General features: G+C 36.8%; 1 protein-coding gene across 4 annotated transcripts in view; it reads right to left on the bottom strand.

Moving 5' to 3' along the window:
- Positions 1 to 301: 301 nt before the first annotated feature.
- STK33 (serine/threonine kinase 33) overlaps positions 302 to 25,968 on the bottom strand; it is a 170,507-nt gene continuing 144,840 nt past the window's right edge. For 3 of the 4 annotated variants that reach the window (XM_060304439.1, XM_030831317.2, XM_060304440.1), the window contains 2 exons: positions 17,834 to 18,028; positions 302 to 1,070 (listed from right to left, as the gene is read on the bottom strand). In XM_060304439.1, coding sequence (XP_060160422.1) covers positions 852 to 1,070; positions 17,834 to 18,028 — 414 coding nt within the window. In that variant the 3' untranslated portion in view covers positions 302 to 851. The remainder of the gene's footprint in view (positions 1,071 to 17,833; positions 18,029 to 25,968) is intronic. The other variant, XM_070046252.1, reaches the window with a different exon arrangement.

Raw genomic sequence — 25,968 nt, 5'->3', positions numbered from 1 at the left:
AGAGCTTGTCTGTGAGGCCAAGGGAAGCATCTCTTCACCCAGTGTGACCTAGAATGACAAAACTATTTGTCCAGCTGCAAAGGAGAGACCTATAATACTAAGAGGAATGATGTACCTTCCCCTGTGTCCAGCCTCATGACCATCCCCAAAGATGTGTGCCTACCTTTGCAGCAGCAGGCCAAGCTCAAAATTTGCTTTTTAGGGCTTAGAGGACCTGATTATAGTCACCTCTGGTTCACGTAAAAATTAACGTGTGTGGGTGACATCTGGTTTTTTATTGATTCGATCGATACGTTGGGAATTTAGCAGCATGTTAATGGCAAACAGTTACAAAATCTATTTTTCTACATTTAAAGTAAGCTGTCTTAAACCATCTACAGCAACCTAAAATTACAAGAACACATGTGAATGGCTGAAGCACTTCTGCTGTTATGCTTATAGACAAGTTTATTAGTAATTTCCTAACAAATCTTCTAGTGCAAAGTGCACATAATCATTTGGAACCTCCACTGAGGTTCTGGCTCTCAGTTTCCCCTACAAATAATTGTGCCTAAATGTAAGAATCTGAAGTACAACCGGACAAGTGTGCCCACAGCCTTGCTTTGAGGGCATCCACTCCTCTGAACAACTCTCGAAAACACCTTGAGTTGATTTCAGCTGCACAAGCCATCAGGCCTGTTGCTGGCTGTCCTTTAACCCCACTTTGGAGTTGACTGCTTCAATTTTAAAACTGGTGCAAACACTTGGCAGGGCTCAGGGTGGCTGAAACGCTGAAAGTTCGGCATACTATTGTCCTTTTCCCCTCCTAAACCCTCATTGCACTAGAAAGAGCAGCTCTGTTTCTGTACTGTTCAGCGTTGTTTGAGTTTCTTTTTGGTTCTAGGCAGGGCAATGGATTTAGCAGTGCCTCTGGGTGCTGTTCCTTGCCCTGAAGTCGTGGGGGGTTTCTCTATTTCTCCCTTGAGTTCAACTGAAGGGAGTCTGCTAGATATGTAACTTGAGTAACTCATGTCCGAGTCATCCATGTTTTCCTTCTTACTGGGCACAGAAGTCTTTTCATAAGCAGTGGGCTAGGGAAAAAAAAAAAAAAAAAAAGGCCTGGATTAATTTTGCAGACACAAAGCAATCTACATCAATTCAAAGAAGCGAGGGGCTACAAAGTTGTCTAGGATGTGCAAGTTGGAGCTCTCTTCGGACGTGAAATATAAACTAATCACACTGTGAAACTGTTATTGAATGCCAAAGAAAGCTCCTTTAGCATCTTCAAGAAAACGGAATTGTTTAGTGTCTGGGATAGAGCAAACTACAGGCACAACTTCAAATCCACTGCCCTGCAAAATGAAAGTAAAACCTGGTACCATTCACATAGGCAAGTCCATCTGGACACAGTTGTAATCATTCATCTTTCCAGATTTCTAGATGAGCTTTGACATGTGTGTGGATTCCCTGACAAGCACATCATGATTATTCTTTCTAACCTGGGTATAAAGTTGCTGCATGTGGCCCACTCCTCACATGCTCACCATTCTCTGCATTGATTCCAGGGACTGGCTTCTAACCCCAGTCACACCACTTGGGCAGGTCTGAAGACCTTTTGTAGTCTTGATGCCTCACTGTTAAATGAGGAAAATGGTATTTGCACATTTACTACATGGGCTTATTATGAGAATGAACTAAGGTGGTGGCCACGAAAGTACTCTGTGAGCTTTAAAGCATGAAACAAGTAGAAGGAATTTTAACAGGCAACTGTGTTTTCTCAGGTCACTGCACCCCACAGTGGAGGAAACGGTCTCTAATCCTGCTGTTGTGAGGGAAGCAGAGTCCATTTTGACCTTAGACCCATTTTAGAAATGCTCACTTCCCATTAAATGAAGCTGGGCATAGAGTTCTAAAATAGCAGAGAACGTCTCAGGAGACCGGCACAAGCAGGATGGGGGATGAGACAGGAGCTATAGATGCAGCGAGTTCTCATTTACACAGAATGAGCTCGGAAAGGTCTCATAAGTTTAATACTCTGGTTAACTGAAAGCATACACATGAGTTAATAATCAGGTTAACAATTTTCAAAGAAGGTGAAAAGATTACATATAACACAAAACAAATAAACCTGGTGTGTGCGTGTGTTGTTTTTTGATCACTCTTGTGATACAAGTGACCATGTTTTATACACAGTAGCAGTACGTATTTGTCCAATGAATAAATGAACTCCCAGGGCTGCAGCAAAACCTCAGGTCATTTATGGATTTTTGGTACCTCTATTTCGAGAAAAGAGAAAATTTACCAGATGTTTGCTTACTGCAGACAGTCCTTAAATAGGTGCTTCTTCAAACTATCATTCTTGTATGACCTTATAACAGTATATGCTAATTCTTGAGCTGGTAATTTTGCACATTGAAAAATTAATTTGTATAAATTTGGAAAAGTAAAAAGGTCCTTTTCTGTATAGATGCATTTTCTCAGGAAAATTTCTGGGTTGCTTCTCTGTGTATTCTTTCAAGAAACAGAAAACAAAATGTGTTAGCCTTCAGTAATACAGGTTGTGTCTTCTCCTTGAAAACTCCTTACGTTTAGCAACAGGGTGAGAGTAAAACACCCCTGATGTTCCAGTGTCCAGCTAAAGACAAGCTGCTCTGTTTAGTACAGAACTGGTCCCTAGCTTGGACATTTCAATTCATAAAAATTTAAGTCACTTGACATACAAATCATTTGAAAAGGTGAATCTAAGTTTAACCTCTCTTTTGACATTTCCACCTCTTGAGTTATCACCTGAGTAGTTGAGGAAATGGTTTTCATCATGTCCACTACAACAAATAATCTATAGAATAGGAATAGAGACTCAGTCATTTTCTTTTTAATGTGTTCATATTCATATCTGGTTTAACATTTCCATTCTTCTTCACTGTTCCATTTGCTAATTAATGTACTTGAGTCATTAAAGTAGACTCAGAAGTTGAAGTCACTGGGAAGAAATACTCAGAAAGTCTCTATGGGCAGGATTAGTGATATAGATATTGTCTTCTTTTTTTCAAAAACACTGAAGGCTCTGATTTCTTCCTGGATAAGATATCTTAAGATAATTTGCAGGATCTTCTGGCACAGTGGAAGGAAAAAGGAAACTAAACTAAACTAAGCTTCAGTGTAGGAACATATTTCTCAGTTTCATTCTAGAGCAAGATGAGAAAATGATATTACTCAGCCACATTTATCTATTTTATTTACTTATATATAATTTTTAAGTGAATCAGTTTTTAAATAGGTAGTACATCCCCATGATTTAATATTCACAGTGTTCAAAATCTCCTCCTTGCCCCCTAGTTAACTCAGCTCTGCCTCCCATCCAAGACAACGAATACTATCAGTTTACAGTGCACATTTCTGAAGAGATTTTATGGAACTTCAAGCAAATATTAGGCAGAACCAAATGGAAGTCGTCATCATTTTTGCAGGTCAAAACAGCCTAATACTGGCAATTTCATATGGTTCAATCTAATCCATATATTGACGCACTTTACTCTCACTTTTTTACACAAATGGTAGCCCACTGTAAACACTTTTTTACACCTTGCTTTTTTTTTTTTTGCGGTACGCGGGCCTCTCACTGTTGTGGCCTCTCACGTTGCGGAGCACAGGCTCCTGACGCGCAGGCTCAGTGGACATGGCTCATGGGCCCAGCCGCTCCGCGGCATGTGGGATATTCCCGGACCGGGGCACGAACCCGTGTTCCCTGCATCGGCAGGCAGACTCTCAACCACTGCGCCACCAGGGAAGCCCCCTTGATCTTTTTAAACTAACAATTATCTTGAACATCATTCCATGTCAATACATAAAAGAGCTCTCATTCTTCTTTCAGCTATGCAATGTTCTCTTGTTTGAATGTACCATAATTTATGTAGCCAGTTCCTTGAGAATGGACATTCAGGTTGTTTCCAATCTTAACTAGTAAACATAATGCTGCTGTGAATAACCTTGTACTTGTGTCATTGTGTACATGTGTAAATAATATATCTACAGGATATACATTTTAGAAGTAGAACTTCTGAGTTAAAAGTTGTATGGATTTGTGATTTTGCAAGACATCACCGTATTGCCTTCTACTGCAGTTGTACCAACTTATACTCTTACCAGCAACATTATGAGTACCTATTTTCTTATTTCTTTTTCAGTTTGGTATTTAATACATATTAAAACTAATATAGTCAACCACTTTTTTGTTATTATGAATCTATTTTTTTAATTGAAGTATAGTTAATTTACAATGTGTTACTTTCACGTGTATAGCAAAGTGATTCAGTTATACATATATTCTTTTTCAGATTCTTTTCCATTACAGGTTATTACAAGATATGAGTATGGTTCCTTGTGCTATACAGTAGGTCCTTGTTGTTTACCTATTTTATACATAGTAGCATGTATGTGTTAATCCAAAACTCCTAATTTGTCTCTCCCCCTGCTCCGAGTATCCCCTTTGGTAACCCTAAGTTTGTTTTCTATGTCTGTGAGTCTATTTCTGCTTTGTAAATAAGTTCACTTGTATCATTTTTTTAGATTCCACATATAAGTGATATTACATATTTACCTTTCTCTGTCTGACTTACTTCACTTAATATGATAATCTCTAGGTCCATCCATGTTGCTGCAAACGGCATTATTTCATTCTTTTTTTATGGCTGAGTAATATTCCTGTGTGTGTGTGTGTGTGTGTGTGTGTGTGTGTGTGTGTGTGAGAACCACATCTTCTTTATCCATTCATCTGTTGATGGACATTTAGGTTGCTTCCACGTCTTGGCTATTTTAAATAGTGCTGCTATGAACACAGGGGTGCATGCATCTCTTTGAATTATGGTTTTCTCTGGATATATGCCCAGCAGTGGGATTGCTGGATCATATGATAGCTCTATTTTTAGTTTTTTAAGGAACCTCCATACTGTTCTCCATAATGGCTGCACCAATTTACATTCCCACAGTGTGGGAGGGTTCCTTTTTATCCACACCCTCTCCAGCATTTATTATTTGCACACTTTTTAATGATGGCCATTCTGACTGGTATGAGGTGATATCTCATTGTAGTTTTGATTTGCATTTCTCTAATAATTATTAGTGATACTGAGTATCTTTTCATGTGTCTTTGGCCATCTATATGTCTTCTTTGGAGAAATGTCTATTTAGGTCTTCTGCCCATTTTTTGATTGGGTTCTTTGGGGGGTTTTTTGTATTAAGCTATATGAGCTGTTTGTATATTTTGGAAATTAATCCCTTGTTGGTAGCATTGCTTGCAAATACTTTTAGTCAACCATATCTTAATTGAGCTTCAAAATCAGCCTAAAACTGGCTGCATGGAAACAAATCACAATGTTCGTTCCTTAACTCCCTGGTAACATCAATGCAAGCCTATTTACCTAAATGCAAATACTTATTGCAAATGCTTAAAAGCTTCTGTGTATATGTGTGTACCTTGTAAAATATTATGTATGTACTTTACCATTTCTCTTTGCTAATTTGCAGTTTCATTAAGTTTAGGGTGCCATTATTTAGGAATCAGAATCCTAAGAGCTTTCCTAAAGACTGAGTCTCCCTTCTTAAATGTCCCCTCACTAAAACCGTTCTCTGATGCTAATAAAACACGGATGAAGGCTGGCCCACATGATGCCCTTCAGGCCAAGTTACAGCTTTCTTCACCAAGAGTCAAGCCTCTCATCTCCTTGGAATATAAACAGCCAAGGCGAATTCCAACTTCCAGGCTTTTCTCTAGGATTTTTAAAAGGATTTCTTCTGTAAGTGATAGGCTACCTAAATTTTAAGTTTGTATTTTTCTTCTCTCATAGTTGATGGGATTCTTCAGGGATCTATGCTGTAACTGATGCAATTTTACAGTTTTGTAAGAAATGGAAAGTGAAATTTCCAGAGAAATGGAAAGTGAAATTGCCAAGGCTATAGAAGTTACTAAGATCTTCCAGGTCATGAAAGGCGTATAGAAGGTGATGAGCTCCCATAAGATTGTACAAAGCGGGAGAAAGATGAGAGAGGAATTTCAATATCCAGTTCTAGAGGGAAAGAGTCTATCTAAATGATCATTGTCAGTCTGTTGGTCATAATTATCAGTCCAAAAGAGGATTTAAAAAACACTGTAGACTGTTTTCCAAGAGAGGATTTAAAAATCATTGTAAACTGTTCTCTAAAGATACTGTTGTAATATACCATTTCACAGTGACCAAGAGAACCTGGCTATCATCAGAAAGCATCTTAGAAATCAAAGAAAAAAATTCTTCTATCCTTATTTATCATGAAGAATTCATATCTGAAATACTGCAACCAGTCTGAATAGATATAAAGGGACCAGAGAAGGTTTACAGACAGGCTACTGATGTGCTAGTGGAGGTTCTCACACACACACACATATATATAATCACAATTTTAAAATGCAGAAGGGGTAAGATTTCAGCACTGGGAAGCTAGACAGCATCTCTGAGTGCTACAGTCAGGATGGTTACACCAGGGGTTCCCCCAAGCAGCATTTCAGTTGTTCCTCATCTTTGACAGACTCTTACCATGTGGGACTGCTGAAGAATAGTCATTCCTACTAGAGGCACAATGATAGAAAAGATGACCTTACAAGGTTCCCTCTGGTTCCATCTTTTTGTGGTTTAGCACCCTGGGCCTGATTTCTCCAGATGATATTATTAATCTTGAAATGGGGGTTCCATGTGTGCAAGGGGAGATATATAACCAGAAGAAATGGGCTAAACACACATATTTCATTATTCACTGGCATAACTTCAACTTGATGAACACATCTGGTGATAATGGATGCAAAACCTGTAAGCTCTAGGCATATCCCTGCAAGTTAATACCAGTGCACAATTACTAGAAACTGTTACCATTTCTCTAAATTTTGAGTAAAATACATGCTATTTAAGTCAAGTGGTTTATCACCATAGCAACCATTTCTAGAGTCACACATTCAAATTATAGGCCTGCACAAGGTCCAAGTGACAGAATATTCGGATATAAGTTTTCAGCTATAGTTTTACTTGCAATGGTCACCCACTTTCTTTCACATTCCTGTGGTTTTTGGAAGGAAGAGGAAGGGGAAAAAAAAAGCAAAGGGAAGAAGAGAAATTGACTTCCAAACATAGATTTCTTATATAAGCCTACCCACATAAAGAGCAGGGCCTTCTATGGCGTTAATGAAAACAAAATCTAACTTGTAAATTAGAGAAAGATATAAATATCTCTCTTTTCTTTTTAATTAAAGTATAATTTACATACAGTAGAATGTGCAAATCTCAAAAGTATAGTTTGATGAGTTTTGATAATGCATAGAGCTATATAACCAACACCCCAATCAAGAAATAGAACAATTACCCAAGAAGTTCCTTCATGCCACATTCCAGTCAATTCCCTCCCATCCTGGGGCTATAAGTGTTCTGACATTTTTCAACATAAATTACTTTTGTTTTTTCTAAAACTTCATATAAACAAAATAACGTACAGTATGTACTCTTTTGTGCCTTGTTTCTTTTGCTTAACATGCTTTTTAAATTTTGTTTTGTTTTGTTTTGTTTTTTGCGGTACGCGGGCCTCTCACTGTTGTGGCCTCTCCCGTTGCGGAGCACAGGCTCCGGACGCGCAGGCTCAGCGGCCATGGCTCACGGGCCCAGCCGCTCCGTGGCATGTGGGATCTTCCCGGACCGGGGCACGAACCTGTGTCCCCTGCATCGGCAGGCGGACTCTCAACCACTGCGCCACCAGGGAAGCCCCAACATGCTTTTTTTAATTGAAATTTTTATTGAGATAGTTATAGATTCTCATAGTATTATACCATTTATGAGATTCATCTGTGTATTAGCAGTTCATTCCTTTTTACTGTCAAGCAGTATTCCATTGTATGAATATGTCACAATTTGTTTATCCATTCTTCTATTAATGAATATTTGGGCTGTTCCCAGTTTGGGGCTTTTTTTATATAAAGCTGCTATAAACATATTCTACTAATCCTTTTTTGAACTTACATTTGGGATTGCTGGGTAAATGCTAAGTAAATGCTTAACTTTATAAGTAACTGCCCAACTGTATTCCAAAAGGACTGCACCATTTTGTATTCCCACCAGCAATGTAGGAAAATTCCAGTTGCTCCAATATTTGCTAAAATTTCGAGTTGTCAGTCCTTTTAAATTTTGGGCATTCTAGAAAGATTGTAGTGATATGTCATTGTAACTTTTCCTGATATCATTTGCATTTTCCTGATAACTAATGATGTTGCACTTTTTTTATATGCTTATTGACTACTGATACATCTTTCTATCTGAAGTGTCTGTTCAAGTCTTATGGCCATTTAAAAAAATTAGTTGTCTTTTTATTATTGAGTTGTAGGAATTGTCTTTATATTCTGCATACAAGTCCTTTGTCAGATATGTTTATTGCAAATATTTTTTCCCTGTCTGTGGCTTGCCTATTTCTTTTCTTAATATGCTTTAGATGAGCTAATATGTTTACTTTTGCTGAAGTCTATTTTATCCATTTTTAAAGGGCTTTCTGTGTTTTAAGAAATCTTTGACTACTCTCTGGTTGGAAGATATTATCCTATGTTTTCTCATAAGAGCTTTATAGTTTAGCTTTTAAACTAATTTCTGTATACAGTGTAAGCTGGGGGGGGGTCAAAGTTATTATTTTCCCATATAGATGTACTATTATTCTAGCACCATTTATTGAAAAAACTATCCTTTCTCCATTGAATGGCTTTGAAAGATCTGTAAAATATCAACTGACCTCATAAGTGTAGGTCTCTTTCTAGACTCTCGATTTTGTTTCATTGATCTATTTATCTACTCTTAAACCAATATCACACTGTATTGATTACTGAAGCTACACAGTAAATGTTGAAATCAGATCATATAAGTTCTCCAACTTTGTTCTTTTCATGTTATTTCGGCTGTTCTAGGTCTTACATATTCCCCAATAAATTTTAGAATCAACTTGTCAATTTCTATCAGAAAAGCAAAAAGCCCTAGATTTCACTTGGGGTTGCTTTAAAGTTATAAATCAGTTTGGGGAGACATCTTAATAGTATCAAATCTTCCAATCCATGAACATGGTATATCTCTCCATATATGTCAGCCTTCTTCAATTCCACTCAGCAATATGGTGTGGGGGTTGGTATATATATTTCACATATATTTTGTTAGATCTATCACTAATATTTTATGTTTTACAATAATATGTTAAATGGTTTAAAAAGCTTTTGTTTTCCAATTGTTCATTGCTAGTATATAAAAATACAATTCATTGTTTTGTATACAAATCTTGCATCTTGCACTTTAAGTTCAATTTCTGAAGATTCCTGGGGATTTTCTATGTACACAACCATGGCATTTGCAGGTAGCCACAGTTTTATTCTTCCTTTCCAATCTATATAATTTTATTTCTTTTACTTGCCTTGTTGCATTGGCTAAGACCTGTAGTACAATGTTAAAAAAAAAAGTAGAAAGGACATCCTTGTCTATCTCCTATCTTCAGTGGAAGTGTTCAATATTTCACCATTAAGAATTATATTAGCTTTAGAGGGGTTTTCTTTTCTTTTGGTAAAAATCCCTTAGTATGTAAAAGAAAGTTCCCATCTGTCCCTAACCTGCTGAGGGTTTTTCTCATGCTTGAGTGTTGAATTTTATCAAATGGTTTTTTCAAAATTATTGAGATAACTATATGGCTTTTCTCCTTTACTTATTAATATGGTACATTACATTGATGGATTTTTGGATGTTAATCCAAACTGACATTCCTGGAATATACTATACACTTGATCATAATGTTATGCCTTCCTTATAAATGAGTTGGGAAATAGTCTCAACAGTTTGTGTCATAAGCTTTCTCCTCTTTCCTTCTTAAATATTTGGAAGAACTAACCAGTGAAATCATTTGGGACTGGAGTTCTCTACACCTGCAAGTTCTCAATTACAAATTCAGTTTTTAAAAAATAAGAATAGAACTATTTAAATTTTCTATTTTTGTGTATCTGTTTTGGTGTATTTTAAAGGAATTTGACCATTTCATATAAGTTTTCCAATGTATTAGCATTAAATGATTCATAATATGTTCTTTTAAAAATTATTTCCTTCCTACTATTTTTGTTAGGAGGGTGCTTAATTTGATGTTCTTTTTCTAGCTTATTGAGATGAAAGCTTAGTTCTTATTATTATTGCTACTGTTTTAAACAGTCAACATTATTTTATATTTACTCACATATTTACTTTTGCCAATGCCCTTCATATTTTCCTACAGTTACTTTCATCTGGGATCATTTTCTTTCACCTTGAAACTTTTCTTTTAGTATTTCTTATAGTAAGATAGGCTGGTAAAAATTCTCTCGTCTTTTACATATTTGAAAACCTTTTCATTTTTATCTTTGAAGGAAATTATCACCAGATACAGAATTCCAAGTTGGCAGGTTTTTTGTTTTGTATTGTTTTCCATTTAGCAGTTTAACAATATAATTCCTTTGTCTTCTGGCTTCCATTATTTCTGTTGGGCTGTCAAAAGTTGCTCCTTTGATGACAACGTGCCCCCACCCTCTACCCCAGATGCTTTCACAACTCTCTCTCTCTAATCTAAAGAACTAAAGGATGGAATTCAAAGCAACCACAGACACCAAAGAATAGTGAGCAAATTCTTTAAAGGAGATAGCCAGAAAGGGGGAATCCTAAATTCTGCTCAGCTAAAGATAAATGAACCAACCTAAGATTTGAACTGCTGGCTAAGAGGCAATATTCAGTTTTTATCCAATCAACTAATTGCCTGCTAAAACAGAAAGGTCAACACTTTTTGGAGGAACATAGTCAAATCAAGAGCCGGTACAACACAACTTTTCCAATGTCTAGGATACAATCCAAAATTCCTCAAATTCCTCAACAGAAATAACAATCAATAGAGACAGACCCTGAGATGACCCAGATATTGGAATTAGCAAACAAGGATTTTAAAGCAGTTATCATCACTATTATCAATGATGTAAAGTGAAAATTTATTTGGTGAATAAAGCAGCTCTCCATAAAGAAATAGAAATAATAAAAAAGAATCAAATGAAAATTTTAGAATAAAATATAATATCTGAAATTAAATATTCACCAGATAGGTTTAACAGGAACATGGAGACAACAGAGCAAACAGTAAAACTGAAGACAGATCAATAGAATGTATCCAATTTAAAGAACAGATTGAAAAAAATCAATACAGCCTCAGGGACTTATTCAACAATATCAAATGGTCTAACATACCAGTAATTAAGACTCTCAGAAAAAAATAAGGAAAAAGTAATCACAAGACTTCCTAAACTTAGCAAAAGACAGAAATACAGATTCAAGAAGTTCAGCAAATCCCAAGCAAGATAAATGTGAAGCACATTCCTAGCAATATGATTGTCAAACTGCTGAAAACCAAAGATAAAGAGAGAATTTCGAAAACATTCAGAGAAAAGTGACACATTACATATACGAAAAGAACATTTCAAATGACCAGTGACCTCTTATCAGAGAATCTGGATTCCAGAAGGCAGAAGAATAACATCTTTAAAGTGTGGACCAAAATTACCTGTCAAACCAGAGCTCTGTAAACAGAGAAAACGTCCTTCAAAAATTAAGACAAAATAAAGACATTTTTAGATAAAAGAAAACTGAGCGAATTCATCACTAGCAGACATGCAATACAAGAAATGCAAAGGAAGTTCATAAGGCTGAAGGGAGATGATACTAAATGGAAGCTTAGATTTTCAGAAAGGAAAGAAGAGCATCAGAAATGGTAAATATCTGGGTAAATATAAAAGACAATTTTCCTTTTAATGTCTTGGAAATACAACTATTTAGGGCAAAAATTAAAACATTGTTTTGTAGGGTTTATAATTACATAGATGTAATACATGTGACAATTATAGCATAAAGGCAGGATAAGAGATGAGTGGAACCAAATTAATACATTTGAAATTGAAGCAATATTTTTTATAACCCAACCCAATGGGTTGGTTCTCCACAGGGGAAAATATACATAGCATATACTACAAGCTATAATCTCTAAGGGGAGCTGAGCAGAAGCCAGGCTTGGGAGAGCAGGGAAATGATTTGAAAGGATTCACTAATATATCCCTTCAACCATAGACGTCTGGCTAAACCCGTGGTGAAACCTAAGCCTTACACAGGAGATTCTACTGGGAATAGAAGTACAGACAAAAGCCTTATTGTTTACGGAAGTCTATGAATCCAAACTAGCAACGGGAATTGCCAATAGCATTAGATCAAACAACAACAGGTCAAAATTCATGTTAGCACAATGAATAACTAGTACCTGTATTAGTCAGCTATTGCTGCAGCTATGCTACTGTGTTTGGGAGGTCCCCAGGTTCCATTATTCACTAGGAGGACTCACAGAACTCAGCATATAGTTGTACTCATTGCTATGATTTATTATAGTGAAAGGATGCAGAGCACAATTAGCAAAGTGAAAAGACACTTGAGGAGAAGTCCAGTGGAAACCATGTTTAAGCTTCTAAGAGTCCTCTCCCAGGAGTCACATAGGATGCACTTAATTACCCCAGCAAGAAGTTACGACAACACATGTGAAATGTTGTCAACCAGGGAAGCTCTAAGAGACTCAGCACCCACGGCTTTTATTGGGAGCTGGTCATATAGGCAACCTCTGCCTAGCACCTAGCAAAATCCCAGACTCCCAGAAGGAAAGCAGGTGTTCAGCATAAACCATATTGTTTGCACAGTTTAGGCAGAATTGATCATTCTTATCAGTTAATGGTAGCCACTGTTCCAAAATCTAAGTTCCCAAAAGCCAGCCAAGGGCCAACCTGGCAAGCAGGCCTTTTCAAGGATAGCAGTTTATGCCTGCTATGTTAACTCTTTTCTGTACAACTACCTAACAAAGAACTGTAAGAGTCTCAGTATGTTATAACAATAAACATTAATTTTTGCTTGGTGGTGCTAGGCTAGACTTCAGGCTTTGTACTGGGTTCAAGTCTGTTCACAGATCTTCATAATTCCAGGAACTGTGGCTTCTGCAGTCATGTTCTTCTCACGTCAGGTGGCAGAAATATAAGAGAGCAAGCTAAATCATGCAAACAATTTTAAGGTCTCTGCTTACATCACACCTCTTAACATTTCATTTGCTAAAGTCAGTCATATAGCTAAGATCAACATTAGTGAGGTGAGAAAATATACATCTACTCTAATAGGGAGAAAAACCACATGGCAAAGGGTATGAATGTACAGATCCCTTACAGAGGTTTTAAATAATTGGGAAAAATAATCCAATCTACCACAGTGCCCTAGGGATCTCACCAAACTCAGAGGGCAAACGAGGTTGGAAGCATCATCTTACCACTTTTGAAAATGATATTTCTTAGTTTGTTCATTAGTTTATTCCCACACCTATGCCCAAAGGAGCCTTAAAGCAGACAAGAAAGAACATGGAATTTTAGCAATATCCTATGCAAGTTCTTTAGCAACATAATAATAAAATTAATAATAGCTAACATTAATGAGTGCTTACTATATGTCAAGAGTGTTACATGCATGATTTCATTTAGTCCTTGGTTGATGTCATTATTTTTCCCATTTTAGATATGAGGAAACAGAGGCCTAGACACTTACCCAAGGTCCTAAAGCTTATAAGTGGTGAAGCCAGGATTTGAATCCAGGCAGCCTAGATCTGGAGCTTGTGCTTTTAACCAGTAGGATATTTTAAATGGAATGCTTGGGCATATATGCTAGATTACAATGCTTCAATATTGGAGTGTAAAAGTGTGCCATAAACATGGAAGCACCACCAAATTTTCACATGATTCACATGGGCTCGGGGAACTAAGATTTAATATGTTAAGAAAAGAAAATTTTTATCTTACTCAACTAAAATACTAAGAAAACTTGACTTTTTCCTCACAGCAACAGGTCAATATACCACATAGTTCAACTGTTTAATTTCAATCTTATTTAAATTCAAATATTCCTTGACTTTGCAGAACTGCTAATGAATACATTTCATTGATCAAAATAATTTTCAAAGCTTCTAAGCCAGCTTGCCTTTCTACTTTCTAGACTAGATAAAGTATCTGCTACACATACCATCTCCTATGATTCTGTAAAGGCCATGTTTTTTCAGTCAAGAAAAATGATCACAAAAATCTTCCATTTTCACTAAACAAGTATATTCAAGACTGTGTTCAATAAACAATTTAACAACTAAGAAGTTTTTCCTTTATGAAGCAAGAATTCTGTAATGCAAATATACTTCTATCACATCCAGAGTTGCTAGTCCCTCCCTCTATGGTTATGGGGGGGTGCATTTTAATTACAGACATTCACTTCTCTTCAATTGTCTTCTGAGCTTAATGAACAATGAAAGTACCGTACTACTTATCGGAAATCACTAAGAATCGAACGTCGAAAGGCATGTTCCTGCAATAAGCAATGGTCTGCTAAGTGTCTCATTTGAAGATGAGTAAATGCTGCTGTAGGAATTAAGTCTAGGGTCTGTCTGACAGAATAGATTAAGAACCCATTGTAGGGAATTCAGAGGGTTACCAATAACACAAAACGTTATCTAGATGTACTCAGCCTGTAAAAAACACGATATATAAGAGAGAACACTTCTATCTTCAAAAAACGCAATTACCTAAAACAGACTAAAGGTTGAAAATGAAAAGAAAAAAAAAGGACATTAACAAATGTCAACTAGTCAAAAATAAGTTTGAAAAAGTGAAGTGTGATACCTTAGTCCAAACATGAAAAATGAGGAGATACACACTGTATTTTTCCATAATGCCCAGGGCATTTGGAACTAAGGAACAGTTACTCAGAGAAAGAGGAAGGTGCTTAGTTCAACTGTTTTGGTTTTTAATAATTCCTCACTTTCTCTGCTGGTTTTTCAAGTGTTTTGCCACTTATCTAAAAAATATGATGACACTGGCTTGTGAGAAATACAAAATCAGGAGCTCTAAATGGATTTATGAGATTCTTCAGAAGAGAGAACAATGATACAATGGAAAGCAGGAACTGCTGGCAGATTTCCATTTAAAGTAAAGCCAAATTTCAAATATTTTAATGGAAAAAGAGTCATATACACCTCTTTAATTTCGTAAGTATAAATTATTTATCATATCAAATTATCCATATAATCTAATTTTAACAAATAAATTTTTCCCATGAGAAATATTTCAATATTCATAGAGTGATTTTTTTCTCTTTTTAAAAAACTAATTTTTATATGTGTTGGGTTCTTGTTGCTGTGCTTGGGCTTTCTCTAGTTGCGGCGAGCGGGGGCTACTCTTCATTGCGGTGAGTCGGCTTCTCACTGCGGTGGCTTCTCTTGTTGCAGAGCACGGGCTCTAGGAGCATGGGCTCAGTAGTTGTGGCTTGCAGGCTCTAGAGCGCAGGCCCAGTAGTTGTGGCACACGGGCTTAGTTGCTCCGCGGCATGTGGGATCTTCCTGGACCAGGGCTTGAACCCATGTCCCCTGCATTGGCAGGCAGATTCTTAACCACTGAGCTACCTTCATAGAATGATTTTTAATAAAATTAAAATTTCACCCTTAAGAATATTAGTTACTATATGACTCCTGTGTGGACTCAAGACTAAATGGCCTACGCTATTTTCAGTTATCACGTTAGGCCTTATACTCTACAATTTACTGTTAATGAAGATTTGAAAAAAATAAAAGAAGTAATTTCTTAACATAAACTCAACTTCAATATAATTAACAAAGTAATATTTATTCATAAAAATCAGTGAAAAATTTAATATGGATGAGAAGTCTTTCTTTTAAGGGGTAACAATTTTCAGAAAAATTCCCAAATAAGGTAAGGTATTCCTCCCAAGATATCACAGCCAAAACCTAAGCATAGGAAAGTCCCTTAGAGGACATCCAGGGCAAACTCCTACCCGTCTTGGAGAAATTCCTGCCACAGCATTTATAACAAGTAGCTTTCCAGAGTCTGCATGAATGGTTCCAATGATTGAAAGGTAGGGTTTATTATCCATGGCCCAGCCTGTGCTATTGCAGGTGAGCTCTGATTGTGGAAAAGTTCTTCTTGTTGATGAGTAGAAATCTATATTCTTAAATTTTCAATCCACTGAGTATAGTTCTAGCATCCACAAGAACCTCAAATTCCAGTTCTTCTGTTCCCTAATTGGAAGTAGCTGAGAACAGCATGGCAAGTCCCATCACTCTGTGACTTGCAGGGGAAAGAGGAGGAGGATGGTGGAGACAAGTGACAGAGCAATGAAAAAGGAGATGGAAGACAACCAAACATTTGGTTCACAAGGATATTTTATGTCAGATTCAGTGCCAAACAGAATCCAAGACTACAAAAGACAATGTGCATATGCATGTGTATGTATGGATTTGTGTTTGTATATATGTGAGTATACAGTAGATGCATGTATGTAATACGTGTAATGTATGTGTATACATGTGTGAGTATATATACACGTGTGTATGTATATGTGTGTGAGTATGTGTACGTATGTGTGCGTGTGCACATGTATATGTGTGTATAAAATGCCAAGTCAGCTAACAGGAAATGCAAACATTGGGTTTTTAGGATATTTTTAACAAGAATATAAAATACACACATCTGCTAAGCACTGCAGGAGTTGTTAACAGACTAGAGAGGATGAAAGGGAGTCAATAAACCTATGTTTATATTATGGTAAAAATATGGTTATTTCAAAATATCTGAATAATTAAATGTCAAGCTTATTATCTAGACATTTGCTATCAAGTAGACAAAGAAGTTCCCAATGAGTAAATAAAAATCAACCAGATCACTCTACTGGGTCTCTTTCTGCAAATTTCTGACAGGATTCTTAGCATGGCACGGAGTGGGCCAGCCACGCTGCACCTTCCTGGCTGGGGGTCAGGATTTACCCTCTCAGTTCCTTTCTCCACTTGCCCGTCTCTAGGCCTTGGAGAAAGGCAGCAACTCCTCACAAGAAGTCTGGGCTCTCTGGAGGTAAATACAGCCCCCACTGGCAGCATGTTCAATCATTAAAGAAGAGCGAAAATATGCTGATTAGATCTCAAGACAAGAAAGAGAACAAACATACAGACAATTTTTCCTCAAACACAGAAATGAAAGAAAAAAAAGGGTTTGGGTAAATTGTCAGGATATCAATTTAGCAGAACACAATCTAGAATTAATCAAAATGTTACTAAATTTTATTCACCAAAAATGATAAAACTATATTCAGATCTAATAAGGTAAAATAATAAAACTATACAAACAGTTTTAGCTACCATAAAATTGGAAATGACTAACTGGATAATTTAGTAAGTCTTTTTCTAGGTAATACATAAACCCATTCCAAATTGTGTAGCCTGGTAAAATACAAAAATTATTCATCGTGACTCATTAGGCAAAACTGGCACACCACCTGTCTTTGTAAATAAAGTTTCACTGGAACATGGCCATGCTCATTCATTTGTTGCCTATGCCTATTTTCATGCTATAACATCAGAGTTGAGAAGCTGTGACAAAGACTATTACGGCCCACAAAGCCTAAAATACGTACTATCTGTTCCTTTACAGGAAAAATTTGCAGACTCCTGCCCTATATAATCATGGATCCTAAAATAAGCATGTAGGCCACATTGCTAAATCATGATAGTTTCAAGGGAGGAAAGAACTTTACTGTCTTTATCATGCAGGTCTCCTTTGTTACAAACCATTAAAGACCAACAATAAAAAAGAGTTGCAAAAGAATGTTCCAAGTGTTGTGAAGGTATTTTACAGTTTGGAGAAATGGAACAATTGGTTCTTCCTACTTGTTTTGTTGGTTCTTCCTACCTGTTTTCCTTCCTCTTCATCTGAAGAGTTCCTGACATGGATACTTCTGCTGGGTTGGTAACCTTTCAGCTTTTCTTGACCGGACCAGTTGTTCTTTTGATCTGTTGTACTTTCCTCATCACTTCCTGGGTTATTTTTCCATTCTTTCATCATTTCTAGCACATTGGTTGGTCTCGCCGAAGAAAGTATATTGCCCTGATGTTAACAATGAATTTTTGGTGTTATAAACAGTTTAGAAAACGGAAGACTCTTACATATTTTAGTAATATAGTCTCACAAATTCAGTAAGTCACATGGAAAAATTATAACGCTGAATAAATAGCAAAACTTTGGATGCCCTTTTGAGCATACTCCTTGTACTGGCACGTCTCAGACCTCTTCACTAATACTTTTACAATATGCCAAAATTTAGGGATGGGAGAATATTCTGGTTTAAAAGAATAGTGCAGCATGCTTGTGTGAAAGAACCACTACATAGGGCAAGTTCCTGGAATCCAAAGGCCCCCTTACAGTGCCGTTCCTAGAAAATTAATAGGCAAGCTGAAAGAATGAAAGAAGTTGCCCAAAGTCTACTGGGTAAGCCTATATAACATCAAAATGTTTAGGTAAAAAATCTAAATTCAGTTGACTAGTCCGGTGCCGTGTCCAAGAATATAGATGTTTGACTTGAAAGCTCTTGGTTGACTGGAAGATTTCGATATAATGTGGTCATTTGATTATAATGGATTCCGTGCACTGTTTTAACCCCAGATGTGGCTATACCATACTAAAATTGACCATTTTATATTAACTATATTTTTCTCAAATATAATATTCCATTTAATGCCAAGAAATGCATGAGTGCATTCTTAAATGCCTCCTGCTAGACTAGGTATGCCTTAAATAGTTTTGCTCCTAACTCAGACTAGTAGAGAAAGTTTGGACAAGAAGTTTGGATCACATTTAGATTAAAACAGGACGTTTAGGTGTGGGAACAACTATGGAGTGATCTAAGTTAATTTGATATGTGGGTGGATTGAAGCATTAAGCAACAGTGATACAGAATAGTACGAGGCCAGGCATCTTAAGGGCAGCCATCTGAGTACACTGTTGAGGATTTGTAGAGTTCAATATATTCGTGGTTAAAGACACAGACAAATATTAAGCATGGAATAGTAATAATTAAATGAGGATCGTTATGCTATCCGTTCCCTGTCGTTCTTCTACGTCATCCTGTTTTAAGAAGGTCTATATTCTCACTACTTTTATAGCATCCTACTTTTTGTTGCACTTCTGCAGCCTCTACCCATTTACTCCCAGAATGCCTTTACTATGCCTTCTGCCAACCCGTAGCCTACATTTCCGTCAAGGCTCAAGTTGACAGTCATCTCCGTCAAGTATCCCAGAACTTCCAAAGATGTTGTCAACTTAAATGAAGCACAGATGAAGTCTCAGAGAGCAAAAAGGAGTTGAAATTGTTTAGAATGGCAGATAGTCTCACAGCTCTCATCTGAATGAGTTCTGATCTTCAGGGCTCTGTCAACAGCCCTACTTGACCCCAGTGATTCATCTAGCCTCTATTATAACCTCCTGGCTTCATCATGACCTTGAACACTAACCCACAGTGTCCAGGCTCCTGGAATACTAGTACACACAACTTTGCCTCAACTTAATTCTTTCATTAGAAAACAGAGACAATCTGACATCTATGTCTGTAATCCCGGTCCTCAATTGCTCTTCCCTGATAAACTCTCTACAAGTTAACTCTTTGGATCTAGAGTCATTTCTTCTAGGCACATGGTAGAATTTTGCTTCTCCACCTCTTTTGGAACATGATGATATGACTTGTTTTGACCAGTAAAATGTGATTTGAAATAGTGTGTATCACTTCTGGGTAGAAACTTGAAGAAAGAGCATGTAATTTACATGTTCTCAATTTCTGCCTTAGTAACTATAGAAGCACAGAGATGGAGCCTCCATCAGCCTGGGTCCCTGAGTGAAGACAAAGTAAAACAGAGCTTGCTCCCCTCCTCCCAGCCAACGTGCAATGGAAGGCATAAACAGCACTGAGATCTGGGGGTCACCTGTTACCACAGCATAATCTAGCCTGTCCTGATATAGACAGAAGATTAAATATTTACACTCTGTAAGTCACCTCCAAAAAGCTTTATAAAGAGTGAGCCCGCTATATAATCAGCATACCCAACAAAGTTGTAATTACTACACAAATCATATGCAATCAGTACCATGTGATAGCCAATTTATGTAGGCAGTCTTTGCTTTGCACAGTCCTGATATGCATGAATTTTACTCATCATGACTTAAATAATATCAGTCCCTCAGCAACACAGTTCAAATTTCAGTCACCATGGTACATTAACTATAATTGCATAAAGTTCAAACTTCACTGCTAGCTCTTCAATCCACGATCACCAGGTAAATTACAGATCTGCATCACAATCAGTGACCAATCACATCACTTCTTTCACAGTCTGTTGGTGATTGGACACTGTGCATCTGCTATTCAGTTCACACACAGACAGCAATGTGTGCAGTTGTGCTGCCTCCTTGTCTCGCAGGGAATTTGCCAACAAAAATGAAACTGCAACAAAGAAATTAAAAGTGATAATACTGGGAGTAAAATTTGAATCAAATGTAAATGGAATAACAGAAGAAATAGCTGACCATGGGAATGCTGCCACTGCCACTGTGAGAATCTAGATGCGCAACCAAAGGAACTTAGTGAAGGCAAACTTATCAACATAAATGAGGAAAGATGAAGATGCTTCAGAGAAAATGACACCCACAAAAAAACTTGACATTTAAAGAATTTTCAGAGATATTCAAGACATTGAAAAGACAAAGGATACAATGTTACAAGTTGATCCAAACTTGTAAAACAGTATGACAATTCACCAAGGCATAAAAAAGATGCTCCCCTCTGTATGATAAGAAGAAGGCAAGCACTGTTTCAACTAATCTTGATAAGTTTTTAACCCCAAAATAAGATACTTTAACTCTCAATATTTCTCTCAATATTAAATTACAGCACCAAAAATTTAGCTTTACTTTTATTTCATTCTCTCTCTGTATTTAGAACCAACAGTTAGGGAGTTTTTAATGTTTAACAAAAAATTTTAAAGGGCATGGAAAAATCACAATTTTTCCCATCGATTATTAAAATCATTTTGCACAGCTTCAGTCTGCACTATTTTTATGGTTCTGCACTCCTGTGCAAAGCAAGGATTACCTGTACTATCTTGAATCTGCATTTCTAGACAGCTTTCAAGTGCTTGGTTCACATATATCAATATATACACACAAAAGCATGGTGACTGACACGCTACAAATGACTCTATTTCTTATTGCAAAGAGACTGGGGAGAAGAGCAAAAGATCTAGAATAGGGTCATTATCCCATCAAAAACACTATACCATTTATAAATTTTTAACTATTTGCTTCCTATATTCCCTTGTGATATCAAACAGGGCACAAATGTTGGTATAGATTCCAGACTTTCCCTCTTGTCTGAAGTCCAGCCAGTAACTTACCAGACTAGCCCCTTCTTGCCTGCTAACAGTTGGAGGAAGAATTGCATCAGATACTTGGACTGACCAATGAATAAGTTGCCCAGAGCTGTGTGTCATGAGCCTTCTAGGCTCAAGAGAAATTACACATGAACCAACCAAAGAAAAATGGGTGGAATTGTTAGGGCAGACACTGGAGATTGTGGAGACACCTCACCACCAGAACAGTAACCTCTGAACTCCCTTTACTGGCTGTGTTAAGAGGGGCCACACCATGAAGTCATCAACCATGAAGCAGCAAATGGCAAGAAGGCAGCAGTAATAGGCTGATAATCTGAGGCTATCATAAGTAGAAAACAAACCTTTTTGTTAATAAATTTCCACTTGTTTAACTAACAGTTTGAGACGACTTCATTTTGAAAAACTGGAAAAACGAACACTCACAGAGGAGAAGCATTGGTCAAATACTAAGATTTGGATTTAATCTTAGTAGACAGGTCCTGCAAATAGGAACCCAAACATACATCCTCATCTAACAAAATTTGCCTTTTCAAGGACAGTGCCTATCAGTATTCTGTAAACAATAAGTCTTTTACAAGTATTTTTTAATGAACGAATGAATGATATGTATGAGTTGGGGTAAGATAGTATAAAACATAAAATCAGCAAAGCGAAAAGGAAACATTCTGGGTCTTTAACTTACGGTCATCATTTTCTACTTTTCGTAAGTAGCTAGAACTCTTTATTTTGTAATGTTCCGAGGAATAAATTTTTTTAATTAGAAAAATTTTTTATATCTTTATAAAAAAGATATAAAAGGACGCTCAACTTCACAAAATTAATAAAATCCAAATCAAAAACAATGAGTTGGCAATTTTCACCTAATAGATGGACATAAATTTAAGTTTCATAAAACTGTGTTGGTGAGGGTATGGGGAAACAGGCTCTCTCATTTACTTGCTTTTTATGGGAGGATAAATCGGCAATAAACTATCAAAATATGTAATGCACATTCTCCAAACCAGTAATTCAACTTTTAAGAATATATTTTATAGATATGCTGACACAGTATGTAAACATATACTTACAAGAACATTTGTGGCACCATTGTTTGTAACAGAAAAGACCTGAAACAATTTAAATATTCCATATTCATAGGGGCAAAATAATAGTGTATCCATAGTTTTGGATACAATACTGTTTTTCAAAAAAATAAGTGTATCTTCCCAAAATACATTAGATGAAAAAGAATAGTTTGCATAATATAAACCCATTTGTGAAAAGTGAATAATAAAAATGTTCAGAATGTATTTGAAAGAATACATAAGAGACTTAACAATGGTTATCTTTAGTAATTGGGAATGAGGGAATAGAGGGAGAAAGTTATTTTTCCTGCCTTGTTTACCATTTAAATCATTTACTAAGGGTAATGGCAACTATTATATGACTAAAAATTAATATAAACTATGTAGGAAAAGAAATAATGTAAGTTGCAGATACTCACAAAGGACTGATAGCACCCAGTAAGATCACCAAACATGCTCTCATGGGTCTCAGTGAGGCCAAGGCAGCAGCATAGAAAGGTAGTAAGGGCTGCTGAAGTAAGCAACTCTGTACCACTTTAAAATTTTTCCTAACAAAGGCATCTCAGTGATTTAGTTTTCACAAGTATAGCAAATAATGAGAATAGGGAAAATTGGTGTTGATATTCTCATTCTTTAAGAGGAAACAAACTGAGAAATTCAGTAATTTACCCTTATTCCAGAAGTGCATTTCCATTGTCTGCTAAGAATTTCTAGGTAGAGGTGCTGCTGAGCCTTCAATACTGTAATGTATATTTGAAAACTGCTCAAAGAGTTTTTTCCCACCACAAGAAAAAAAATTTAAACTATGTGAGGTGATGGATATAGTAACTAAATTTATTGTGGTAATCATTTCACAATATACACATATATTAAATCACTATGTTACACATCTTAAATTTATACAATGTTATATGTCAAATTATGTCTCAATAAAGCTGGAAAAATAAAAACAAAATATATTCCAGACCAACATTCTTCAAATGGTTATGTGTACACCTCGCTGTACACCAAGAACGAAGACTTCCTAAGGGCTGTATGGGCAGGGATGGTTTGCAGGGAGTCAATTTCAAGACCCTCAATTTCCAATGACCTACTCTTTTTCAAAAGTCACCTGCTTGAGCAAGGATCTGCAGTAATTCTTTCCATGTTCTTTTCTTAAGTCAGCTTCTTACAATGCTTGTTATTGTACATATATTATTTGTGTGTGTGTGTGTGAGAGACAAAAGGCTCACATCTAGAATATACAACAAACTTCTACAAATCAATAAATTAAAAAAAAGCTAATAGAAGAATGGAGGAAAGACTTGAACAGACATTACACAAAAGAAGATATCCAGAAGGCCAATAAGGATAAGTAAAGTAAAGTGACCAATTTCATTTGTCATTCAGGAAACGCAGATTAAAACTGGACTTGAGGATATGGGGAGGGGGGAAGGGTGAGCTGTGACAAAGCGAGAGAGAGGAATGGACATATATGCACTACCAAACGTAAGGTAGATAGCTAGTGGGAAGCAGCCGCATAGCACAGGGAGATCAGCTCGGTGCTTTGTGACCAACTGGAGGGGTGGGATAGGGAGGGTGGGAGAGGGAGATCAAGAGGGAAGAGATATGGGAACATATGTATATGTATAACTGATTCACTTTGTTATAAAGCAGAAACTGGAGAGGATGGGGAGCAAAACTAGAACTCTTACACATTGCTGGTGAGTCATACAGACTGCCAAGAGTCACATGAAAAGATGCTCAACATCACTAATTATTGGAGAAATACAAATCAAAACTATAATGAGATATCACCTCACACTGGTCAGAATGGCCATCATCAAAAAATCTACAAACAATAACGCTTGAGGGGGTGTGAGAAAACGGAACCCTCCTACACTGTTGGTGGGAATATAAACTGGTATGGCCACTGTGGAGAATGGTATGGAGGTTCCTTAAAAACTAAAAATAGAACTACCATATGATCCAGCAATCCAACTCCTGGGCACATATCTGGAGAAAACCATAATTCAAAAAGTACATGCACCTCAATGTTCATTGCAGCACAATTTACAATAGCCAAGACCTGGAAGCAACATAAATGTCCATCAACGGAGGAATGGATAAAGAAGATGTGGTACGTATATAGGATGGAATATTACTCAGCCATAAAATAGAATGAAATTGTGCCATTTGTAGCAACATGGATGGACCTAGAGATTGTCATACTGAGTGAAGTCAGTCAGACAGAGAAAGACAAATATCATATGATAACGCTTATATGTGGAATCTTAAAAAATGGTACAAATGAACTTATTTACAAGCCAGAAACAGAGTCACAGATATAGAAAACAAACTCATGGTTACCAAGGGGGAAATGGGGGGGGGGAGGGATAAACTGGGAGACTGCGATTGACAGTACACACTACTATATATAAAATAGATAACTAATAAGGACCTACTATATAGCACAGGGAACTCTGCTCAACACTCTGTAATGACCTATATTGTAATAGAATCTAAAAAAGAGTGGATATACGTATATGTAAAACTCATTCACTTTGCTGTACAGCAAAACTCACGCAACACTGTAAATCAACTATACTCCAGTAAAAATTAATTTTTAAAAAAGATACTATTTACCCACATCTATTCCAACACCGGCTACTGCCAGACTTCTTTTTTGCGGTACGCGGGCTTCTCACTGTTGTGGCCTCTCCCGTCGCGGAGCACAGGCTCCAGACGCGCAGGCTCAGCGGCCATGGCTCATGGGCCCAGCCGCTCCACGGCATGTGGGATCTTCCCGGACTGCGGCATGAACCCGTGTCCCCTGCACCGGCAGGCGGACTCTCAACCACTGAGCCACCAGGGAAGCCCCAGACTTCTTAATATTTGGTTTATCTCACTGAGGTCTTGGTTTGTATTTCCCCAATCGCTAATGCGACTGAACATCTTGTCACGTGTTCATCAGCCAAATGTGGGTCCTCTTCTGTAAAAATGCCTGGCCCTAAAGCAACTATACTCCAATAAAAATTAATTTTAAAAAATGCCTGGCCCTGTCTCTTTGTACATTTTCTACTAGGTTGTTTGTCCACTTTTCATTGATTTGTAAGAATTATTGAGATTTCATGATATTAACCCTTTTTTGGTTTTTTGGGTTACAAAAGCCTTCTCCTAGTTTATAACCTATCCCTAAAGTGTTGTTTTATGAACAGAAGTTCTGAAGATTCATATTAAGTCAAGTTTATTCACCACTTCTTTTATGTTAATGCCTTTGGTATCTTGCTTATAAAATCCTTTTCTACACAGTCCAAGGTCCAAAAGATTTTCACCTATATTTTCTACTAAAAGTTAAATATAAATTTTATTATTTAAGTCCTTGATTGATTTGCAGTTGACTTTTGTCTGCAGTGTGAGATAGGAACCCAATCTCGCTCTTTTTTTCATATGGACAACCATTTATTCCAGCTCCAGTTATTGAATAGTCTCTCCTTTTTCCACTGATCTGCCATACTACCACTGTCATAAAAGTTCCAGATATGCATGGATATGTTTCTGCACC

Source organism: Globicephala melas, chromosome 8, assembly GCF_963455315.2.
Source record: "Globicephala melas chromosome 8, mGloMel1.2, whole genome shotgun sequence".
Taxonomy (NCBI): domain Eukaryota; kingdom Metazoa; phylum Chordata; class Mammalia; order Artiodactyla; family Delphinidae; genus Globicephala; species Globicephala melas.
This window is presented reverse-complemented; position numbering and strand designations above follow the sequence as displayed.